At 39.3% G+C, this 22,960-nt stretch overlaps 1 protein-coding gene across 14 annotated transcripts in view; it reads left to right on the forward strand.

Moving 5' to 3' along the window:
• The window catches only part of WWOX (WW domain containing oxidoreductase), a 635,942-nt gene that overhangs the window by 149,499 nt on the left and 463,483 nt on the right, over positions 1–22,960 (forward strand). For 13 of the 14 annotated variants that reach the window (XM_039503876.1, XM_039503877.1, XM_039503875.1 and 10 more), the window contains exon 6: positions 8,051–8,139. In XM_039503876.1, coding sequence (XP_039359810.1) covers positions 8,051–8,139 — 89 coding nt within the window. Of the gene's footprint in view, positions 1–8,050; positions 8,140–17,358; positions 17,439–22,960 lie in introns of those variants that run through there. The other variant, XM_039503890.1, reaches the window with a different exon arrangement.

The following is a 22,960-nucleotide window of genomic DNA, read 5'->3' on the forward strand; positions in this document are numbered from 1 at the left end:
ATATAGAGGGGGGATATAGAGCAGTGTGCTTTTCTTGTGATCTATAAAGAAGCTTGAACTCTTTTTTTATATTTTAAACAAAAATTTTCCTTGTTCATTACTTGGAAATATCTAGAATGCCAAGCCTGGTATTTCATGGTTTTGCTGGAAACCTGGTTGGAGGTCTTAGATGTGGATTATGGGCTTTCATTCAAAGGGTCTGTAATATTGAATCATTAACAAAGATAGTTTCTTTCTTAATCATTTAATTACGGATTTGGCATAAATAGATTTTAAGAAAAACAAAGAAGAAAAAAATAAACAGTCTCAATTGAAATCACTGCCACGCCTAGTTAATCAAGTTGAACTTGCATGGCATATCTGATGTCATAATTCTGTCAGTTCTCCATTCATCCATCAACTCTTTCAGGAAAAAAAACAGGGAAGACTAGAATTTCTAATCTTAAAAATAAAAGAGGAGGGAGGATGGACCATTCCATTTACAAAACAACCAAAATCCCTTTCAAGGCCTTCATATATCAGAAATAATCAGAAAAGGGAGCAAACAAATAAATGTAATTGATGTTCCCTTGCAGGTCACCATTAAGGAGTTAACAAAATAATCAAAATGTTTATGAAATTATTTTACATAATATGAACTATTTTCATGTACAAAGTTAAAGTGCAAATAGGAAATGTATTTTATAGAAATTGCTGAGGCAGAAAGGAAAAATGACTATAAAATTATTCCATTCACAATGGCTTCTAATGGACATCAATATGTTATCTCAAATGTAGTGCAAGGACCTATTCTTTAAATATCCGGTATATTTCTTAGGTTATGCTTAAGGCAGTGTGATTCATTTGTCCCATTCAGCTACATGAGAGGTAACTTCATAGCACTCGAAGTATGTGCATGACAATATAAAGCTAGCATTACATAAATATACTTTTGCACCAAGTGCCATATGCTGTGTACATTAGGGACAACAATATTTACAGTCTTAAACCAGAGCGAAAGCCTCTTACTTGTTTTATTCCTCCATCAGTAGTATCTATTGTTGGACACTGTTGACTGTCAAAACTCGTGTCAAATTGTCAGACATGTTTATAGCTTTGTCTGCTTTGTCAAGATGGAAATTTGAATTTATTTAGTCTTTCCTTGTCGCATAGAGGTTATATTTGGGGATATTATATCTTATAGATTTATCTACTATAAATACTTGATGATAATTTTACAGACCTTTCTTCGGTTTTCTCTTACAAGTCTTTTATTCTTAAACATGGTCTGTTTCTCAGTCCATCTGTGTAGCATGTGATGGGTTTTTGTTTGTTTGCACAGATATATGGGTTGGCCCCTCAGTACTACCTATATCCTGAGGCGGGAGAGGGGTTGTCATCTGGATTTGCCTTTATCAATCTGAAATCATTCTATTTTTCTTTTGTCATCTCCTCAAAAAGTCTGATATTTTTAGTGATGTGTCCTGCTCACTAAGTTTCCTTGAAAATATGGCTTTTAAATGTATAAAGTATATAGACAGTACCCACCGAGAATATAATTATATAGTAAACTAGCTGATGACCACTATGTTGCCTTTTAAGTATATCTTCAATTTTTTCCTGTACTTACATGAGATATAGAGGCTACAGCATGTTTATTAAGAGGCTTCAACTGTGTATAAAACTAGAGCAGTCAGAAGTAATGGTGTCTGCTGAAGGATTCTTTATCATATGAATTTACCTTTAGTCATCCATTATTTATTTCAGCTATTTGATATGCCATTATAATAAATATTATGACAGAGAAAGCTTTTATGCTTCAACTTATTGTACTGCTCTTCACTTCCTTGCAATCCTTCAGGAAAATGTAACCATGCTTTACCTATATTTAACGTAAATCATCACTTACATTAGAATGAAAAATTCACCATGAAAAAAGGCTCCTTCAATACCAAGACATAAATGCACAATCATGTTTACTGCTAAATACTGTACCAGGTAGTGTTAATTTTTAAACAGTTTTTAAGCTGTAACCCGAATACATTGCATATAGTGAAATTGCTAGCTTTCTGAGTGTTTTCACTCTTTTTAGTTTCCGGACTGATAAGCATTTTTCTGTCTCAAATGTAAAATATTTCCAATTACATTCTGAGCATTTTTAATAGTTCTGCTCTTCATGGCAAGTAGCTTACATACAAAACTAAATAAAGTGTTATCCAGTGCAATTTCTCTTCAAATCAGCCAAACAACAATCATCTACAAATACTTTAAAAATATTTAAAAACCTATGTATAAAACCTTCTAGCATAAGGTAAGCATCTTTATGCATATTTTCAAAATGTTTCTGCATTGTGTATTTTAAAGAAACTATTTGGCTAAGAAAATTTTTAATGGGCCATTGAGCCTTTCCTCACTTGGCTGTTGACTTAAATATGGCCCAAGATATTACAGGCAAAAAGTTGCTAGCCTCAGTTATCTGTTTGGTGGCCTAACTAAAATACAAATTAGCTGTCTCACTGCACTGCCTAATGGTCAAAAATCGTCACCTCCAGATCTCACAGTTGACACTAATTCACATCCTTTTAATCAGAGTCGGCAGAGAGACAGTAGAAGCACTACCGCTGTGTTTTTAAGGTGAAAGGGTTGCTAGTCATCATGCCCGTTCCGACTATGGCCTGTTTAGTGAGATGGACGCAAAAGGTCTGATCTGTGAAAGGTTTTTGTTGTTGTTTTGTTTTTTTGTGATGTGATCAGTGGACATCTATCCACCAGAAACTGTATTTAGGGCACCAGATCATTTGGTACAGTCCATTGGACAGCTACCAGAGGGTAATGAACTTGTGATTTAGAGGTGAAAAGCTCTATAAACCATTCCAAATCCAATCTGCTATCCAGTCCCTCTTTAATATTTAATTTAAAATTAAGTAGTGGAGGGAACATTAACGTCATATTTTTATTGACAAATTAAATAAAAATGTTTTCTGCAGCTTTCTTCTCTGCTTTAGTGAATTAATGTTATGATGTCAGCGTGAAGCTCCAGTGTCTCTTGCAATTGTGAAAGTGACAAGTCCTATTTAAGATTTTTACAACATAAAATGAGGAATAATTCAGTACTAAAAATATGTAAAGTGGAATGGTGAAAGACATCAGCATAATAAAATTATTAACATTAGGTCAGAATTTACACGAGGCCGTTAACAGTTAGTTCTGATGGTATGTTACATTTATAGTAATGATACCTTTTAGCAAAAATGTTTTATTTTAATACCTGTATAAATACCGCTACACTTGCATGCTACATGTGCATATAGAGAGATAGCAGGAAAACATGATGACACAGGTAATGCTGAGCTACTGTATAATAAGGCGACACAAATCAATGGTTGTTGCTGATATTATTACATTATTAGGACCTGGTAATGTAAGTGTGAGTCTTATTTACAGTTTTTCAATGTTATATTTTATATGATTAAGAAAAATGAGTTTAAGGCTTGCAATACAGCACTTGCCTAGTGCTTCACACCTTGAAGCTACTATACAAACTGTAAGCAATGTTCACAGTACCTTTGGGAGGTAGGTAAGTGTTGGTATCTAAATTTTTACAGGGGAGAAGCTGAGATAGAAGAGTGAAGTAGCTTGCCCGAGGCCACAAAAATGGTACAAGATTCATTTCTTTATCAATCACTGCTTGAAGAAAACCCACACAGTTCCAAGCCATGGGATAATCAGTTGTTTGGCTCTTTGTTTATATCCAAGTGTACTTTTCTGATCTTGTGTGGGTGCATTGGTGGTTGTTTGTTTCCATTTCTCCTGGTACATAACATTGGAAATATTTTGAGATCAATAAAAACAATGTTTTTGTAAATGAACAAAGGCACTTTATGCAGGATAATTGAATGCAAACAAAATGAGGAGAAAATTGAAAGGAGGGCATTGAAAGAAGGCTGACCTCTGGTATCACAATCACACCAAGTAACCTATTTCATAGGGCAGCAGTGGTGAGGAGAAGCCAGAAGAAATTGGCAAAGGAAAGGGAGGATGACAGAGGAATATTATTCTAATCACAGTTTGTTTTGATTATACAGTACACTGATGAGAGCTGAGATTTTAATGTGCACATTATTGAGTAAGTGACTCTCAGGAATGTAGTGCTAAATTGTTTGAGCTTATTCCATTATCGGTCCCTTTGGTAATCCAGGAAAAAGTATTTTCCCCCTTAAACTAAAACCTCCAGACAAGGAGGGTCTATTTTGCTTTTTTTTAAAATGCCTCTCTTGTCCTAAATGGAATGCTGCTGTAGTTTACCCTCTCCTGGGGTGTATTTAATTTGATGCCCAGTCTCTTATGATCCTCTGCTCCAACTGCAGAATTACAGCAGGAATAGCAGTAGCCATCTTGGAAAAATGTAAGTCAATTTCTTTGTTTTGTGTCATTTTCACCTTTCACGTGCACTTGAACATGTTTTTTTTCTATGGAGGACATTTTGGGTTAGGGTTACTCAAGAAATGTCTCTAAGCTCATGTTTAACAAACTTAAAAAAGCAGCAAAAGAAAAGATAAGTTTAACTTTTTGCAGTACAGGGCTGTTGATTATACTGTCAGAGATGGTGGTCTCAGTTCATTGGATGAACTGACAAAGTTCAAGAAATCCATGCTTGTAGCTTGCATTTGCTATCTAAGTATAACAATTGGCCATTAATGTTTAAGATTTTATTCATGCTTTTTAAACTGCCCATTTTACACCTATAGTAAATCCATCCACAAATCTGGCCTAATTACTCCAGTGAATTTCTACTTGTGAAAGTAGAAAGGTACCACATGTTTTTCCTTTGGACTCACAATATTGGAGGCACTTCCTCTTCATTCTTGTAGTCAGTGGCAGAAACTTGAAACTTGACACCAAGAGCGAAAGCATTACCTGAGTAATAGTGTGTGGACTTGAATCACTGTCCCCAAGAGCATAGTAACTAACAGCTTGTGGTTTAGTCTGTTGAACTACTTGATGTTTTTGACCCCTTATTGTCCTTGTGTTTGTAGCATTCTTGTTCTTTTCCCCTTGGAAAAGACTGCAGAATGTTTTAGCTATATAATAATAACAATTAAAAAACAAACAAACTGCTATTAAGTAAACAGCTTAACACTGCAAAGCTGAAGAGGATCTGCAGTTGAGGAATACTGCACTGGGCAAGCCGGGATTGTCTTGCTGGCCTCTTTGAACAAAAGAAAGTATTTTCCCAGGGGGCAAAATTAATTCCAGCTTTTTAGTGATGTGTACCTTGTGGGGGTGGCAAGACTGTTTTGGAGAAAGTTGTTTTTAGCCCTTTCAAAGCACCATGACTTCATGTTTCCTGATGGGAATCCAATCTGCTGAAATTTTAGCTGTATTTATTTCACTGTCAATTTAAGATCAGCTGGAGTAGAAAGAAAGGCGTATGAGTGACATTTCAGTTAATCCCCACCTGCAATATAATTGCAATGGGCACGTTGGATGTCAACAAGGTTGAAGAAAGAGGAAAAGAGAGAAGCATCATTGAGTTGGGATTATGAAGACGTTGGAAGCAGCCAAAACTGCTTCTCCCAGCGTTCACAGGTCCCTTTGTTTCTCCAAATATGCCCACTTTATTATTTCTTGACCGCAGTAAAGCCCATCGCTCAGCAGGGCAACCTGCAGGGTTAACACTCTCTTAAAATCCAACCTCAAATACTAGGTTGGATACAGTTTACTGCACTGTATTGCCATGTTTGAGGCTTCTTCCTCTGCCCACCCTCCTTCCCCCCACTTTCTTCAACTCATGCTAATAATGTCCATCCTGCACATTACAATTATACTGATTTATAGGAGACTGGTTGGGGATTAAATGAAATGTCACTCAAATTTCTTTCTTCCTGATCCAGCCAACCAAATGAGGGTGGTGGTGGTCTGGGGCGGGGGGAGGGGAGGGACATGGAAAAGTGTCACAGTTCTTTGAAAGCATGTTCAAACCTGGTGAGATAATCATTTTGGGGTTGGAATCTGGAGCTGTGAGAAACAACTGTGATCACTAGAAGTGAGAAGGGCACAGATGTGGGTGGTTATAATGCCCTCAGTGGTAATCTATTTGACTTGTTTGTCACAACTTTGGGTGGGGGGGAGTACTTGCAGAAGAATCATGGGTATCAAGGCCTATTATTCCAGACTCTAAGATAGGGCTTGGGGGTGAGACTAAAGGCACCAACAGTTTCTTTCCAGGGGATGGAACATTGCTGCATTTTGCAGGTACAGTGCACCCTCACATGGTGAACAGGACTTCTTTCATAGGACAGGACTGTGGCTGGAAGGCGTTGCAATCTACTTGTGTCTGGGCAATGGAGTGCCCATAAGCCTTCGAGGTTTACAGTAAAAATAGACTGGAAAGACTCTAGACCACTGGGTAACTGTTGTAGCTTATTTGTTCTGAGGTTTGGAGTCAGAACAGTTCAACAGAACTGTGCACAAAGGCCTTTTAAACTGAACATAGTGTTGAGAACCTATTGAGAGCCATTCAGTGGGTAAGGCTGGCAAGTTCAGGCTAGCCTTTCATGTTGTTGCCCCCGCCTCCACTGTTTGAAAAGTTGACTTTAAGGAGTATGAATAAGGCTACGTTTTAGTCATGGATATTTTTAGTAAAAGTTACGGACAGGTCAAGGGCAATAAACAAAAATTCAGGGCCTTTGACCTGTCGATGAATTTTACTAAAAATATGAGTGAATAAAACTTGGGTGGTGGCTGCCCAGGGGCCCGGCAGGTTCTGGATGAGGATGGCCCAGCTACTTGGGGAGCGGGGTGGCAGTGCACAGCCTGGGACCGGTGCTTGGGCGGGGGGACGGGGGCGGGTTGGTGGAGCCGGTAGGCTCCCTACCTGGCTCCATACCTTCCCCCCCCCCACCCAGCAGCAGCCGAGTTTGGGTGTGGGAGGAGGCAGGGGGATGGGGCAAGGATTGGGTGAGGCAGGCTCTGGGTGGCCTTTACCTGAGGGAGCTCCTCGGAAGCGGCAACATCCCCCTCGGTCAGCTGCTAGGTGGAAGCGTGGCCAGGCAGCTCTGCATACTGCCTCCACCTGCAGGCACCACAGCTCCAGCGCCCATTGGCTGCAGTTCCTGGCCAATAAGAGCTGTGAAGCCAGTGCTTTGAGTAGAGGCAGCACACAGAACTGCTTGCCTACATCGCCACCTAGCAGCTGATCAAAGAGGATGTCACCGCAGATAAGCGCTGCCCAGAGCCTGCCTCACCCCGCCCTGTGCCCCAACACCCTGCCCCCTCCCACACCCAAGCTTGGCTTTTCGGGGAGGGCGTGGTGGCCCGAGACTGCCCCAGCAGTGGCCGGTGTGCCTGCTGCTGGGGCTGCCTGAGCTGCCCCTGAGCTAGGCGCACCGGCAGCTGCAGATATCACAGAGGTCACAGAAGGTCACAGAATCCATGACGTCCATAACAAACTCTCAGCCTTAAGTGTGAGCAGTTTCCTCTAAAGATGCAGTGACCAACTAACCTTCTATAAAATTCTGTCCTTGCTCCTTTCTGTAATATCTTTTATATCAACTGCTGTGGATGTTATAGACAGCTTTAGGACTATTTTATGCAAGGTTGAATTAAAGTACGAATGTTTTAAAGTATTTTGTGTGATATGTAATGTGTGTTTTTCCTATAATGGTATATTAAATGTATGCATCTCTTTTTAAACAATAATTATTTGTTTACTTTTTATTTTTATTTCATGATTTGCATCCTCACAATTTTCAGCTAGATGAGAGAAAGAAGAGGTCACGTTAACCTTAAAACTGGCAGCTGTCAGTTTATTGGGCTATATAAAGTTGTATACCATACAGTGTATTTGTTTAGCAGAACCGCAAACTTAGAATACTGCACTTGGCATTGAATGCTACACTCATCCATTCATTTTCATGATTTATATTCACTGTGGGCTTCTAATGTTAAACAAGGGAATTCAGACATGTTCCATAACACATTTACTGTAACATGATACCGTGAACTAAACTTGCTGTTATTTATCTTTTTTCTTTTCTTTTTTTTCTTTTTTAATTTTCTCTTGTTGCAGCATAAAGCCAAGGTAGAAGCTATGACCTTAGACCTTGCTTCTCTTCACAGTGTGCAGCACTTTGCTGAAGCATTCAAATCCAAGAATGTGTAAGTAGTCAGGCAGAGGATTGTATATCATAACTTCTTGTTATTTTAATGTCTTTATCAGCTGAGCACAATTGGTAGAATTCATCACAGTTGGATTGACTTAGAAACTACAATAGGTGAATTCAGCTTTTTCACAGGAACCGAATGGTCTTTTTCCGATGTGCATATTTTTACATCAGTTAAAGAGTATTTATTTTTACACAGAGTGAAAATTAATTACAGATCTCTGACAATTCAGTGTATAATTCCAACGTTAATGGGGCATTGATATCTTTGTGACTGTTGAATACGGCCAAAGCTAAAATATATCCAAAACGGCTTAGGCAACTTTTGTCAGGTTTTCAGTGGTTTGGAAGACAGCCTGGGGTCAGGGATGAGTGCACTCTCAGCTCTCTCTCTGTTTCTTTTTTAAAAAGTGTTTAAAAAAAAATAGTCCTACAGGCCAGGGGGCTTTATTTTCCAGACCTATCCATGAAGTGGTTGGCTTTAAAAATTGAAATTAAGTAAGATGGCAAGTTCACTTAACAATTGGACAACTTATATTGAAATAATCAGGCGAGATTCCAAATAGTTTGATTTAGACTGAACAGATCAATTAATCACAAACTTTAAGGTATGATTTGGAATCATTAAGTACCAGCTGTTGAGGATAAATTCCACCCATTGTGCTTTAACCCACATTTTGGCCCACTCTGATCGTTGTGACTGTTCAAACCTAGTAGTGATTTCCCCCCACCCCTACAAATATTTCTGTAACATAAACCTCCTACTATACTTCCCAAGAGAGTACACACTTTTAGACAGCTTTGCAGGGGAAAATATTGTAGTGGCAAAAATATCGTGTAGAAAGAATGGTTTGGGGTTTTTTTGCTTTTGAGATACTGCCAAAGCTAAATCTCACATGGATAGACAGATGACATTTGAGTACTTACAGGTCTTTCAGATTCAGAGAACTGTCAAAACTGAATTTCAATACCAGTTACTTTACTGCCAAAAATCCTGTGTAACTATTCTTATCATATCACGTCTTCTTACATTAAAACTTTCTTGTGTGTAAAACATAATGACAAATAGTAGAAACATTGCCATATTTTAGTACCGACCACTCTCATACTGTTAGAAGAGAGAAGCATTCTGATTTTACTGCTTCTTGGTTCTTACCAAAGAAAAAAGTATAGAAGGCCAGTTAAGGATCCTAACTTTTTTTCCTGTGCAATTCTTAACTTGATTTGAATGCTGCAGTTCCATGTCATTGTCACCCAGTCTGAACCATTGAGTATACATATATCTTTAAACCAGAAAGGGGAAGCATGCTCAATTCAAATTTTCCTGGAGGACTTAAAATCCGCAAAAGTCTCACCCATTGCCATCTAAAGCATGAGACAATGTAGAATCAATTTCTTGATGCAGATCATGTCCATTTTGGTTTTGTGCAGTATATTAGAGGTAGCAGCTCATCCCCTTTGGCTTTATTTTGTCTTTCTGTTATGGAAAGTTTTCTTATTTTTTCACTCCTTTTCATTTCAGTTTGGAAAGTGTCACTAGTACTGTCGTATACTATAGGTCAGTGTTTTTAGCCACAGCTGTGCCTTCCATCCTGAACCCGTGTGTGTGTGTGTGTGTGTTTGTGTGTGTGTGTGAGAGAGAGAGAGAGCTCAAGTATTACAGAACAGCATAAAGTTTGTGTCTGTCATAAGACTAGTGGGGGTTTCACTAAAATGAGCTTTGAACAATATTTTTGTTTAAATTGTGATGGTGGATGGAAGCCAGATACCGCACGCAGCTGGGAGCAGTAGATCTTTTATCTGATACAGAGGAGCAGGTACCTCCTTACAATCATCTGCACTGGTAGAGGAATGGGCTAGAAGACCTATATCTTTCTATCTCTGATTTCTTTGATTTTATGCTCAGAAAAGTGATTCTGTAGCAGTAGTGTCTTGTTACTACGTTGCCTGCTGTGGGTCTTGCAAAACCTATCTGTACACTAATAACTGTTTTTATCTGTAGTTTATTATTATTACAGTAGTGTCTAGGGCCCAGTTGGATCAGTCCCCTTTTACTTGGTGCTGTACAAACAAACTTAGAGAATTCAGTATCTTACAATTGTATGGATAGATTGTGGTGCATTCTTCACGCTTTCTTGGGAGAGTAAAGGGCATCCAGAGCACAGGGAGCAGCTTCTCTAGGGCTCCTGTACCACCCCCCCCCACATGTAGGTGGGAAGGGGTGGAGCCTTGGCTGCTAGCACTCTCCCCCTCCCCATTGCAGTGTGCCAGCCAGAATAGCTGTGCTTATGCGTCGGGAGATGTATGCTGTGCCAAGTAGACAGCTTTTTACACTCACCAAATGCCTGTTTCTTGAACCCCTGGCACCATACCAATAAAATAGCATCACAAGAGAAACACGATAGTGTCTTCTGCTTCCTACATCAACGACAACATTATCAGCTGAGTTCTGATTCCTGGGTCTAAGTGGTGGTGATATGTGGAGCAAAAAGAGCACACATTTTCAGATATCAAGTAGTGCTGCAGTGCTAGTAATTAAGGAGAAAGGGTAAACAAACCTAATTTGATATGTAAGCAATTCTGGGATACAAATGGCAATCCCAAGATGCAATTTTTACAATCCCTTTTCTGATAATAACCCTGTGAGTGGAAAAACAATCTTTCTCTCATCTCCCTAGCCTGTCGTCACCAGGCTACGGAGCAATAAGGAACTATTTGATCCTTTAAAAATGTAATTTTTATTGCAATGCATTTTGCTAAAGAAGCCACTGGTGTTATGCTCTGTTTAACCTCTTAGACTTCTGGAGCTGAAGACGGGTCTCTCAGGCTCTCTCAATAATCTCCTCTGTCCATTATTGCCTCAGTGGGAAGCGCCCAGGCTCTTCATCAGCTAACATTTTCAGGGGCTGCTCCCCTGTTGACTGGAACTGAATAAAACAGAATGTGGGCTTGGATGCTCAAGCCCTCCTACCTCCCAGGTGCTGATTCTGACTCTAGGGAATGATATCAGATATCAGGCTGGAGGGAAGGATATCAAGAGATGCACTGAGTATGCTCAAGGTCCCCCCATTATTCTAGATGAGGTGCAGGTTTTTCCTTGTCTAACAGTACATCAGGGAAGAACCTTAAAGGGGTCATGTGATCCAAAGTCCTTTCTTTGGGTAAGAGATCTAAAACTGATCCATTCCAATATAAAGGCGTTTCTGAACTAGAAATACCCAAAACATCGAAGCATCCTTGCAGCGGGTCTCAGGAGTCAATCAGACAATTTCCTAAATGCAAAATAGTGAACCAAGTCATCTCTTACACGCTTTATCCAGCACACACAATATGAGGGATTGGGGTCTGCATTCAGGGCCGGCTCCAGGGATTTGCTGCCCCAAGCAGCCAAAAAAAAAAAAAGCCGCGATCGCGAGGGACCCTCTGCTGAATTGCTGCCGAATACCTGAAATGCGCCCGAATACGCCGAGTGCCGCGCGGCTCCGGAGTTGCTGCCCCAATGCTGCGCTTGATAAGCTGGTGCCTGGGCCGTCCCTCTCATTATTACCCTTAAGCACATGTGCTTGCTGCCCTGATGCATTTGCATCATCATCATATGTAATTGTCTTCATGTGTTCACTGTGTCTGATGGTTGGATATTTGATGATATTGATGCTTGCGAGATTTGATGCATGCAGCAAACTGCAAATGTATTAACTTTTTTTTTTTTACTTTTTTTCTTTTTCACTAAAACTTTTGCATCTTATCTGTGCAGAGATCTGACAGAGATCTTCTCTAAATCTAAAAAATATCAAAACCATCTCTTCATACCTCCTGCATACCATTATACCCGCCCTGACCATTTTTGAGCACAACTGGATGCATGAGGAGGTCTCTGCTCTGCTCATGGTGCACACAGGACAATCATTGCAGTATTGCAGTTGAAATTATCTCCTACCTCCTACCATGCCTAAAGCCATCAACAAAAAGCAAAAGAAAAAAGAAAACCAAAAATAAAAACTTGAAATATATGCTGAAACAAATGATTCCACAATTATTGTGCAGTTATTTCCCTATTTTTAAAATAAGATATGTCTGTGGTAAGATTTGGCAGTTGCTGACTGTTTAATCATTCCTATTGTAGAGGGCAGCGGTTACCAATTATGTTTCTGCACTTGAAAAGTTTAGTCTCCTTTTTTCTCATCCACACCCAAGTAGAGAGGACCAGACTTTCAGTTGCTCTCCTTAGCTGCACCCTAGCACTCTGTGAATGAACTATTTTTTTCAAGTTGCAAGCAGAAGGATGCTGAGATCTTGTGGGTGCAGTTAAAATTTCAGCATATGCTGAAAATTTGCCCCAGAATATTATTGCTCTTTGAATTTTCCTATACTGGAAATTTTCATATACTGCAATTGACATGTTGGACATTTGTTGGGTTGTGTTCACTCATTTTAACCACAAAGGAATCATAGGTACAATTTAATCGTTTTATACATAATATATATAAAAATAAAGCTCTTTAGTAAATTGTTACATAATTAACGCCTGACATCTAATTCATCCCCAAAACTGTGTGGCTATGATTTAAATGAGTAATCAGCATTCACATTATGCCAGTATGCTTAAAAGTCCCATAGAAGATTTTTGTGCCAGATACAATTGTTGTCACTGCATATTGTACTTCAGAATTTGAATATATTTTCTTTATAAATCTGTAAAAATCTGTTAATCCCTTTGGCACATATAGAAATACTTTCCATGAATTAGAACTAGTAACAGTTGAACTATTCAATTTGTCTTTTGAGCTTAGAATAGTTTTGGCATTCTGTCAGTGCCACTCAGACATAAAGCAATGTTCCAGCCAACATTGTAGATTTAAGAGACATCTAAAAAGGATCCAGGTTGACTTAAATATGCAAACAAGTGCATAGCTGAGAAGTTACTATTGCAGACAGCAGATATCTTGCATTTAAATAAGATCAAAGGCTGACTACATTTGAAATGTACATAGTAAAATTAGCGTGAAACTTTTACCTGTGGTGGTATTGTGCTTTACTAAAACCTCGGGACTGGCTGACTGCGTAAATGTTTTCTCTTTTCTAAACTCTGCTACACTGTTACTCTGTCTTGGTTGAAAGTGTCAAGCTATGTGGCTCCAGCAGCTAATAATCATCAGTATTTTTTAAATTAAAAACCTAAATTTGACCCCACCTCAGTGGAAGCAGAGATCACTTGTTCACCAGATCACTTCAGTTTCATTTGATGTATCAGATATAAACATGAGTCTATATGAGGTAAAAATTAATTTGAGTGGACACTTCACTTGTGTGCGCGCACATGCACTATAATTTTAAATCAGGATTCAAACTAGGAAGATGCTGATGTGACACTTTCACAATTGCTTTCTCTAAAATGCGTTGGCTTGCCACTTGTCTTTGGAGGGTGACCCTGACTCGTCATCAAACTACAGATGTTTTTGGCATCTGAGGCTGTAAGGGCTGTTTTTACCATTCAGGGTACCCAAGTACTGACTTTGGCCATTTTAGCTTAGTCTGCGTCTAACTTCCTGGCTTTGAAAATAAAGAGAATGAAAAAAGAGACCACTTTCTTTTGAACTTGTTTGTGCTTCCTCTTTAGTACAGCCAAGATCAATGCTGCTCTTGGTGCCAGAAGGATATTTGAAACTATCTTTGGTAACATCTCTGGCCAAAGCTGCAGCACAAGGGGTCATACTGACAAGTTTCAAAGTAAGTGCTCCCACCTTCACCTAGTGCAGGAGTTTTTTAGGTGGTGGTAATGCTTAGAGGGTCAGAGAGTAGAGTAAAGCATTGGAGGCCCTCCGAGGAAATCCTGCATGCAGCTTTACTACAGAACTGGGCCCTAATTTATGATATAAATTTGAACTAAAAAAAAACAACCCATCAATCTCTGATATTGTTAGTGGTCTATGTTTATGAAATACAAGTGTATAGATTAAATAATAAAATTCCTGTTAAATTCTCTAATGAAAGGTGAAACACAAATGCTTAGTAGAAACCCCACCCCATAAAGAAACATCAAGCAATAATAACTTCTCATTTCTCCCTGATCGTTAAGTCAAAAGCCTGGGTAAATAGATGGGTCTTCCAGCATGCTTAAAAGCTCAAGCTTCGTTGGAGAAGTGCGGAGAGAAAGTTCCATAGTTGCCTCCAGATCCCACATGTCTACATCTGTGGGCTGTTAAGTTGACAACATGACAACACCTCTTGGGGAGGAACACAACTATAGCCTGTATAGCTATAGCCCCAAGTAGAGCATGCTTCACTAATCCAGTTTGGAGGTGATAAAGGTCATGGATAGCTGATGGTCACCTGGCAAAAGAAAAGGTCACAATCTCCTGTTCTAGCAGGTTGGGTGGGGAAGAGGGTGCGGGGGAGAGAGAGAGAACCTTTAAACTGAGCAAATTTTAATTTAGGAATCACTGAGATAATAAATACGGCACCTAACAATGGCATGATAAGAGAATCATTTTCTGAGTAGAAATACATTTAGAGGCAGAAACTATGTTCCCGAATAAAGAATCCAATCTCTTTCCACAAGATTTAACCAACTATGAGGGCCAAATTGGGTATATAAGCATGTAAAATATTTATGATTTAATAAGCATGATTAAAAATCTTTTGCTGCAAATGAAGTAGTAAGCATTTTGCAGTTTTATAGTTTAATGGGTAATGAGAAAATAAAAACAGTATGTGTGTATTTAATTGATATTTTAATTTTAACAAAACATGAATATCACAAAGGACAGCAGTAACTATTTAGTATATAGTTTAAATATATTAAGTCTTTTGTGTAAAGCATCAGACTAGACAATCGGAACAGACTGAGGCAGAATCATTGGGCAGAAAAGTATGGTTGCTTTACTGGTGATGTAAGAACGGCCACTCATTTACCAAATGTCTTAATCCTAGAATCCAAAACCTTGTGTTTTACTCTGGCAAGGTTGTATTTCTTCATTAGCTGTTCCCAAGGTGCAGGAAATCCCAGAGGATGTCAAAGTACATCAATTTTTATCATAACATGAAATTTTTCAGATCTGAATGGCAGAATGCAGCTGCTGGGGTTTTTTTGAACTCTGTTACAGTTGCACATATCTCTAGGCAAAACAGAGAAAGTAGTTGTCATTGGCAAGTAAAATATATGAAATGTTTTACTGTTCAAATGATCAACCATGGTCTTGAAAACATTTTCGAAGGACTTTGCTATTTCCCATGATAGGTGTCAAAAAAAATTACAAAAAAAAGGCAGATTACTACTTTTATAATATATTTTTCTGCCTTTAAGGGGTGCTTTGTACGTATGGGTAAAAATCGTACCTCTTGAAATATATGCTGAAACAAATTATTCCACAATTATTGTAGAAATTAATACTCATTGTGCACTTCCAGCAGGTTTATGCTTAATAAGTGCCTGTAAATGTTTATAAAAAATGAATTACAATCAGGGTTTGATTAAAAAAAATGCACTTGTTCACTTGAAAGTGGAAAACTGTCCCAGGTGAGTGCCTATAACAAAAGAGTAAAGTTTACCAGACTCTGGACACTTCCCTTGCTGCTGCCTGTAGCATTCTGGGCAGCAGAGAGAAAAGTTTCTCCTGCTCCATGCCTGAGGTTGCAGGGATGAAAGACAATAAGATAGCGTTCTAGTGGTGGAGAGAATCATGACTGCAATAGGATTTGAGGGCAGGAAAACGAGAGAAGGCAAAGCTCCTTTTTCTTCCCAACAGTCAGAAAGGAGGGAAAACTGCAAAGTTATATAGGTGCTGAGCTCAGACCAATGTGAAAGTTGGGAGAGCTCACATTAATGTCCAAGGAGAGTGGTCAGGTGGGAAGTCTAGTCTTCCTACCCCAACTTCCATGCTCCCGTTTTCAACAGCTAGGAGAGTGAGAAATACTAAAAGTGGTGGGGAGAGACGTACTAGCTTGCAGAGGCTTCCATGCAGAATAGTAACATGCATTTTGGGTTTCATAGCTGTGCCAGGACACAGGAACTGGACCTAAGATAGTGTTTTTTCAGGTCACAGTTTGGTTTGAAATGCTGCCTGATGCGGGCATATTAGGGCAGAGTGGAGAGTTGACTTTTGTTCTGGTTTGTCCCAATACCCTAAGTATGGCACTTTCTGTGAGAGAGAGAGTTGTAATTGACGCCAGGTTATAACCCTGTGAAAGAAAGTCCAGTCTGGTGCATAATGATGCCTGAATATGGGAAATGTAGTAGACATGACTCCAAGAGAAGAAGGAAGCAAGACATACTGGTATGATTGGATGATAAAATCCTTTCTAGTGGAATGGAGCAAACGGATGAAATGTGAGTCATACCTCAGTCTGGAACATCAGTTTATCTGCCTCAGTGCTCTCAAGTACAGAGACTCTTGATCTGAATTTAATAATATGCCCTACTACTAGAAGTTGGTGAACAGAGGTGGAATCCTGGGTGTTGCTTTGGGTTTCTGCAGGAGTCTGGGGAATCAGGGTCTCTGGAGCCAATATGTGGTGAATAAGATGCTCTAAATCAGTTCTTCCATAACTTGTTTGAGAAGTTCAGGAGGAGTGGTAGAGGAGGGAAAGTGTATGTCCAGGGACTGAACTGGTCAAAGGAGACGGTATCCACAGTAGTAAGTCAAAACAAAAAAACAAAAAAATTGACTCACCTTGACCTTTATTTTTTTAAGTTCCTTCTGTAAACATTTCAAATGACAAAGTGTGTGTGGTGGGGGCAAGGGAATTCCTAAGCCCCAGGATTTCTAATATCACATAGTATGTTTACAGTGTGTAAAATAGCTGAATGTATGAGTCATGACATGTTGACAAATTAAACTCTATCTGAATTCTCTTATTTCAAATCTAACTCCATGTTGTAGTTTAAGGTGAAATCCCACATTTAGATTATTTTTGTAGGAGTTCTGAGGGTGGGATAGATGTGAGAAAGGCCAACTGCAGGGTGACATTGCACATGTTGTATGAATTATTTCCTGATTTTTTTTAAGGCAGAACCTTCCTTCCTTGTTCAGATGTTGAGCTTTTAGTTTTATATGTAGAAGAACAAGCCCCCCACAAAGAGGAGGACTAGGCCTGTCTGCTGGTCTATTGACATCTGTCTAACTTCTATGCTCTTCTATCACCATAGTATCTGAGCACGTTCCCAGATTTAAAAAAAAATAACCAGCAGTATCAGTATTTTTCCCTTCCTTCACAGGAGGAAGGAGTAAGTTACTTGATGAGATTTGCTGGCTTTTTATGTACGTCCATTGTTGTGCGAGAGGATGTACTGGCAGGGAAAAAAACAAGACAAAAGGGTGAGTTTTATATTTAGTTGTGAATGCAGTCAGATATTGGTCACTCTTATTTCTTTTCTTTAAGAAAGTTCTGGATTCACAGAAGTGCTGAATAATGTGGAAGAGAGGACTGGGCTGTATGGGCCTGTTCAGATGAGATTTCTGGAGGCAGACAGACAGTTGCCCATAATGGCCTTTGAGTTTGAGCTGAGGGAAGGAGCTGAACTATTTCAGTCTATTTCCATTCACCCATGCAGCCTCTTGGAGGTGGGGAAGGTGTATTTGCTGATCAACAGTGTCAAATGCTTCAAAGAGGTACAGCAGGATGAGAGTGGATGTATTTCTCCTGTCTGTGGATAAGAGGAGATCATCCATCTGGGCTACAGGTGCTGTCTGTGTATCTTGCCTTGCAGTGAAGCCTGTCTGACAGGCATCTGGAATACAGGAATCTGACAGATGGCATTGGAGACTCTGTTAGTGGGAGCTCTAGGTTTTCTCTACTATCCCACCATGTAAGAAAGACTAATATCAGAGTCACAACTGGTGGCTCAGATTGCCCTCATTATTACCATGACTTCTGTTTGTGTAAATGGGCTGAATTTCAAAAAGAGGAGCATTGTTCTAGGCTTAGCTTGCGTCTAGGCTAAGCTTATTGTTTCTTGTGGTCCATGAGACTATCTTGGATGTGGGTGAATTTTCTGTGAAATAAGATGCTTTTTCACAGCATGAGGTGTCCAGTTTCTGGGGTTTATTGGAACAAGTCTGGGTTTAAAGTTACATGACAGAAAAGTTTGTGAAAAGAAAGGGTTGTGACTTTGCTTCTGCTATAGCAGAGGAGAAGTCACATCTCTCTGCATCCATTTGTGGCTGTGACATAGGTCTACAGTTGCTTATGGGACTTAGGGGATATGGCAAAGCCTTTTCTGTTAAATTTCTGTATAATTCCAAACAATATGAACTTTTCAAATCACTTGAGAAGTGCCCCAGATGGTGTGACATTCTGCTTCATGGGAAGATTTGAGAAGTATTCCCTTTGCATAACGTTCTAGTTAACTGTTTCATTGTGTTTTAAATGGGAGAACACCAAAGCCAAAAACTGCATTGACATTTTGGTGTGTTTGTTTAACCTCCTAATGCATGGGCTACATTTGTTGGAAAATATTATTCTTCCATTTGCAAATCTCCAGTAATTAATTCCCTTGAAAGTAGCTACTGCTGCACAGGGCCAGTTCACAAGACTGTTGACAGATCATAGTTTTGCATCATATGCTAACAAACTGATTGTTAAATTCCATAACGAATTGATTTATAGAGATGACTTAATTTCCCTATCTCATTCATTTATTAACATACTCTGCATATTTTAAAACAGTGCACAGTTTCAATTTGGATTACTTTATTTCTTCTAATAGTAGATTCAGCATAGCACATATGATCTGAATAACTTGTCCAAGTACAAGAGTTAGTGACTTGTCAAGGATATGTGCAGTGCACAAGGCTGGAGATATTTTTAAGGCATTAATAGAAAAAATACCCTTGCTAATTCAGAGACCTTTTTACAGTTACCAAATTCTAATTACTCATCAGCATAGAGAGAGGGTTTTTTTTACAATCACAGTACTGCTTGCAGTTAAAACATTACATTCTTGGGTCTGCTATGCTGGGGATGATAAGAAACAGTGACATTGTACTGTGGTAGAGCAGCTTATATGCTGGTCCCAATACATACTTAAATTGTAATGGTAGAATGCATTAGCTCAGTTGGTGCAGTGTAAGTCACTAGCTGAAGACATTTTAAGGAGACATAAGGGTAAATGTTTAAAACACTGTGCAAGGTTTTAGCTGTCTGGTGCTTACAGAAATGTCAAATAGGAGTCGTACAGTTAAAGAGAGCTGCCTCATAATGTCAACACTAGGCATAAACATAACAGAAAATCCTGCCTTGCTGCTGACTTTTTTTGTTGCTATTTACCTGTACCTTTGATGAAGAATAGTAGCAGGCTACTTTAAATGCAGAAGATTATTTTATAGGGGGCATAACGAAGGCTAATGCAGACCGTCCCAGTTTCTTAATGAACTGGTGAAATCAAGGTCATAGTCCTGCTAGCCACTAAAACTATTTCAGTCATAAAGCAAGGCTTTAGTATCAGATGTGTGGCGTGAATTGTCATATAGCCTGAACATTTAGATACTGCACAATGAGAAGTTCAGTGATAAAAAGCACTGCACCTTGGAAACTAGAATCTGCCCTTGGTGGCTGAAATTCATGATCATACAAGGGCTGTTACATGGCTAATGTGAAATAAGTAGGTGATCTTTGTTCAATTCTTATTGGGTAGGTGTCCACATCACAAAAAACTACCATCACACTTGACACTTATTGGCCCCTTGTTAGCAGTCTCACTAGGGAGACCAGTGACTTAACGGACGTAGATCTTGAATTATCCTCTCAGACCAAAAGGTTCCAGGACTGTAAGTCTTGCCTCATTTACAGGGCCGGCTCCAGACCCCAGACCCAGGCCAAGCGCACGATTGGGGCGGCATTTTGCCGGGAGGGCGGCAGGCGGCTCTGGCGGACCTCCCGCAGGCATGACTGCGGAGGGTCCGCTGGTCCCGCAGCTCCGGTGGACCTCCCGCAGAAATGCCTGCAGAGGGTCTGCTGGTCCCGTGTCTCCGGTGGAGCATCCGCAGGCATGCCTGCATGAGGTCCACCAGAGCTGCGGGACCAGCGGACCCTCCGCAGGCACGTCTGCAGGAGGTCCCCCGGAGCCGCGCATCCGCCAAAGCGCGCCCCATGGGGCGCCGCCCTGCTTGGGGTGGTGGAATTCCTAGAGCCGCCCCTGCTCATTTACAAACACTAAAATTAACTAAAAAAAATTTTTTTAAAAAAAATCTGCTACTGTTTAGCTAGGGGATTTGATTAAAGTATTTCTATTTTTATTATTTGTATATTTTTGTACAGATAAAACTAATTATTGTGATAGAATACTGTAGAGATTCATAATTTTAGGGACTCTTGAATCTTAATTACTTTTAGTTAAAAAATACTTTTAGTAAAAGATGTTATTTCAAAAATAAAAACCTCATTAAAAAGAGGCAAGACTAATTCTCTGTTTTTATGAAACTCAATTAAATGCCTTTACAATTAAAAATTCACAGTATTTTATAGTTTTATATTCTGGAATCCTGTTTTTAATTAATTGAGCTGACAGGTTTAGGTACAGGGTACATATTTTGCCTCTGGTAGTTACTGTATAATTAGCATTAATGAAGGATATTAAAATGTGGTTACGTAGAATATAGTCCAGGTTCATATGTGGGCTCATTCTGTCTTATTGTGTTCTCTTATATCAGATTGTGTCATTTTATGCGGTGTTCATTTGCCTTATAAATTTAAAGGCCAACTGAAAGTAACAATGAGGGATATTCTTTTTATTGTCATTGGTGTATTGAGAATTCACAATACAGTGTCTTGTCATAAAGTCATTGCCAAGTACCAACTACAACATTTATATTAATATACCTCACAAACTAGCTTTTTATTTTTGAGGGAAAAAGATGTCTTGTATCTAGGACACTAATTCATAAATTAAATCATCAGGTAAATATGAAAAAGTGAGATAATGCATATTCACAGTGTAAGCAGAAACTAAATTAAGCACTGTCCCTTGATTTTTATATGCTGAAGATCTGCAAAAATTAATGAAAGTTGGTTAATGGTGTATCTATGATAAATGTACACTAGGCTAACCCCTGCCCCTTGTCCCCAGCCAGGTGTATACTAGAAAGGCAGTGTATATGTGGAGATGTTTAACAGACCATCCACTGCATTAAATAGAGGTTTGGGGTGCCTGATGGTGAGAGGCATGGGCGTGGCCAGTGAATCCATGGTTAGATAGCTGGAAGGGACAGTAGCCTTTATAAGGGAAGCACAATAAGCATGGGCAGAACTACAACCTATGAGTTGGAGTAGTGGTGCTCCTGAGCAGTTTTGTGGGTGCTCTACACCCTGGGGAGGGGGCCCCTTCATTCTGACACTGATGGAACTCCACTGTGTCATGTCAGCCCACTTGCAGTTAGTCGCAAATGACAGGATTTGATTCACTGTCTATTCGTAATTCCAGATGGTTAAAAGTGCCTTATGTAAATCAAACCTACAATTATGAAAGAACTGCATGAAGATCAATAATTTTTAATACTTAAGTACTCAGTGTTTCCTGTTTAGTTTTTATTTGTACATTTCAATGGATTTTTTGCACATCTCTTTTGTGACCTGCTTTCCTGTCTTTCACTTAGTCAGGATGTGTGTGCACATCTGAGGGCAGCATTTGACCTGTAATATAGATCTACATATTTCAAGATGAGGGAACTTTGAACCAATAGCAGACACACACTGGTGACATACTATGGTTTCCACTGTTTACATACTGCAGCACAGTTCTAAATCAGTATTATACTCCTGTCTTAAAAGACATGTATATATCTTATCTGCAAATGAATTCTTCCAGAAGCTTCACATAAACTTTCTGAGGTGATAATGAGTCATCTAACACTTCATAAGATGCATTCTCTGAAGGTTTGTGACTTTATATTCCTTTTGGCAAGCACAACATGCACTCTCATTTTTTTTGTGATTGCAAAATAAACTGAGGACAGAAATGAATACTGGCATTTCATATGAGTGTTGTGCAGTTGCAATTCAGGTGTGGGGCTAATTGTGCCTACAAAAGGAAGGTTGCCCTTATGAAAATATGGTCTTATGTTTCTGTGTAGATTCTCTGGGTTGGTCATCCTTTGTTCCTTCCATTCATTCCTACTGTGTGGAGTAGGATTGCACAGGCGAAACACAGGCAGACTTTGACCCAGGATGCTTGAACAGAAACATAGAGCCACATTTTCAAAAATGCAGCCTCCCTTTTGCATGCTTAGAATAGTCACAATTTATTTTGCTAGCGTAAAATGTGGGAGCAAAAGAAAGCAGAAGCCCCGCCCATTAGAAAATGTACTTCATAAGGCTTCCACGTGTTTCAATATTTTCCTCTAAAGGTTTCTGTGAAGCTTCTTCAAGAATGAACCTAAAGATAAAAATATGGGACTGTTGACAACTGATCAGACATCATTACATTACTATTTCAGAACTGTGACATAATGAACTGTTTCTGGGTTTCTAGGTGAAATTTATTTTTAACTAAAGGTTTTTATCTGTCTGTCTATCTAATCTCATTGATGATAACATTCTCAGTATAGTCATATTAAACTGATGTCTGTGACCCCTTTTTTTAATTTCCCAAAAAGTCTTTTAGATAATTAGGCTATTATTGAAGATGGGATTTTCAATAGTGCTTAAAAGATGCTTAGTGCCTAATTACCTTAGGCTTCTTTGGAAATCCAAGTCTTAATTTTTGACATTTCTCATAGGATTGTCTCTGTAGAACTCCAATACTCGGATGCATGGGCCCTGCTGCTGCAGCCTTGGAACCATCTAGAAAAGTGGTGATGATTGGCTTGTGCACTTGCCCTTTC

The sequence above is a fragment of the Mauremys reevesii genome, linkage group 16 (assembly GCF_016161935.1).
Source record: "Mauremys reevesii isolate NIE-2019 linkage group 16, ASM1616193v1, whole genome shotgun sequence".
In the NCBI taxonomy this organism is placed as follows: Eukaryota; Metazoa; Chordata; order Testudines; family Geoemydidae; genus Mauremys; species Mauremys reevesii.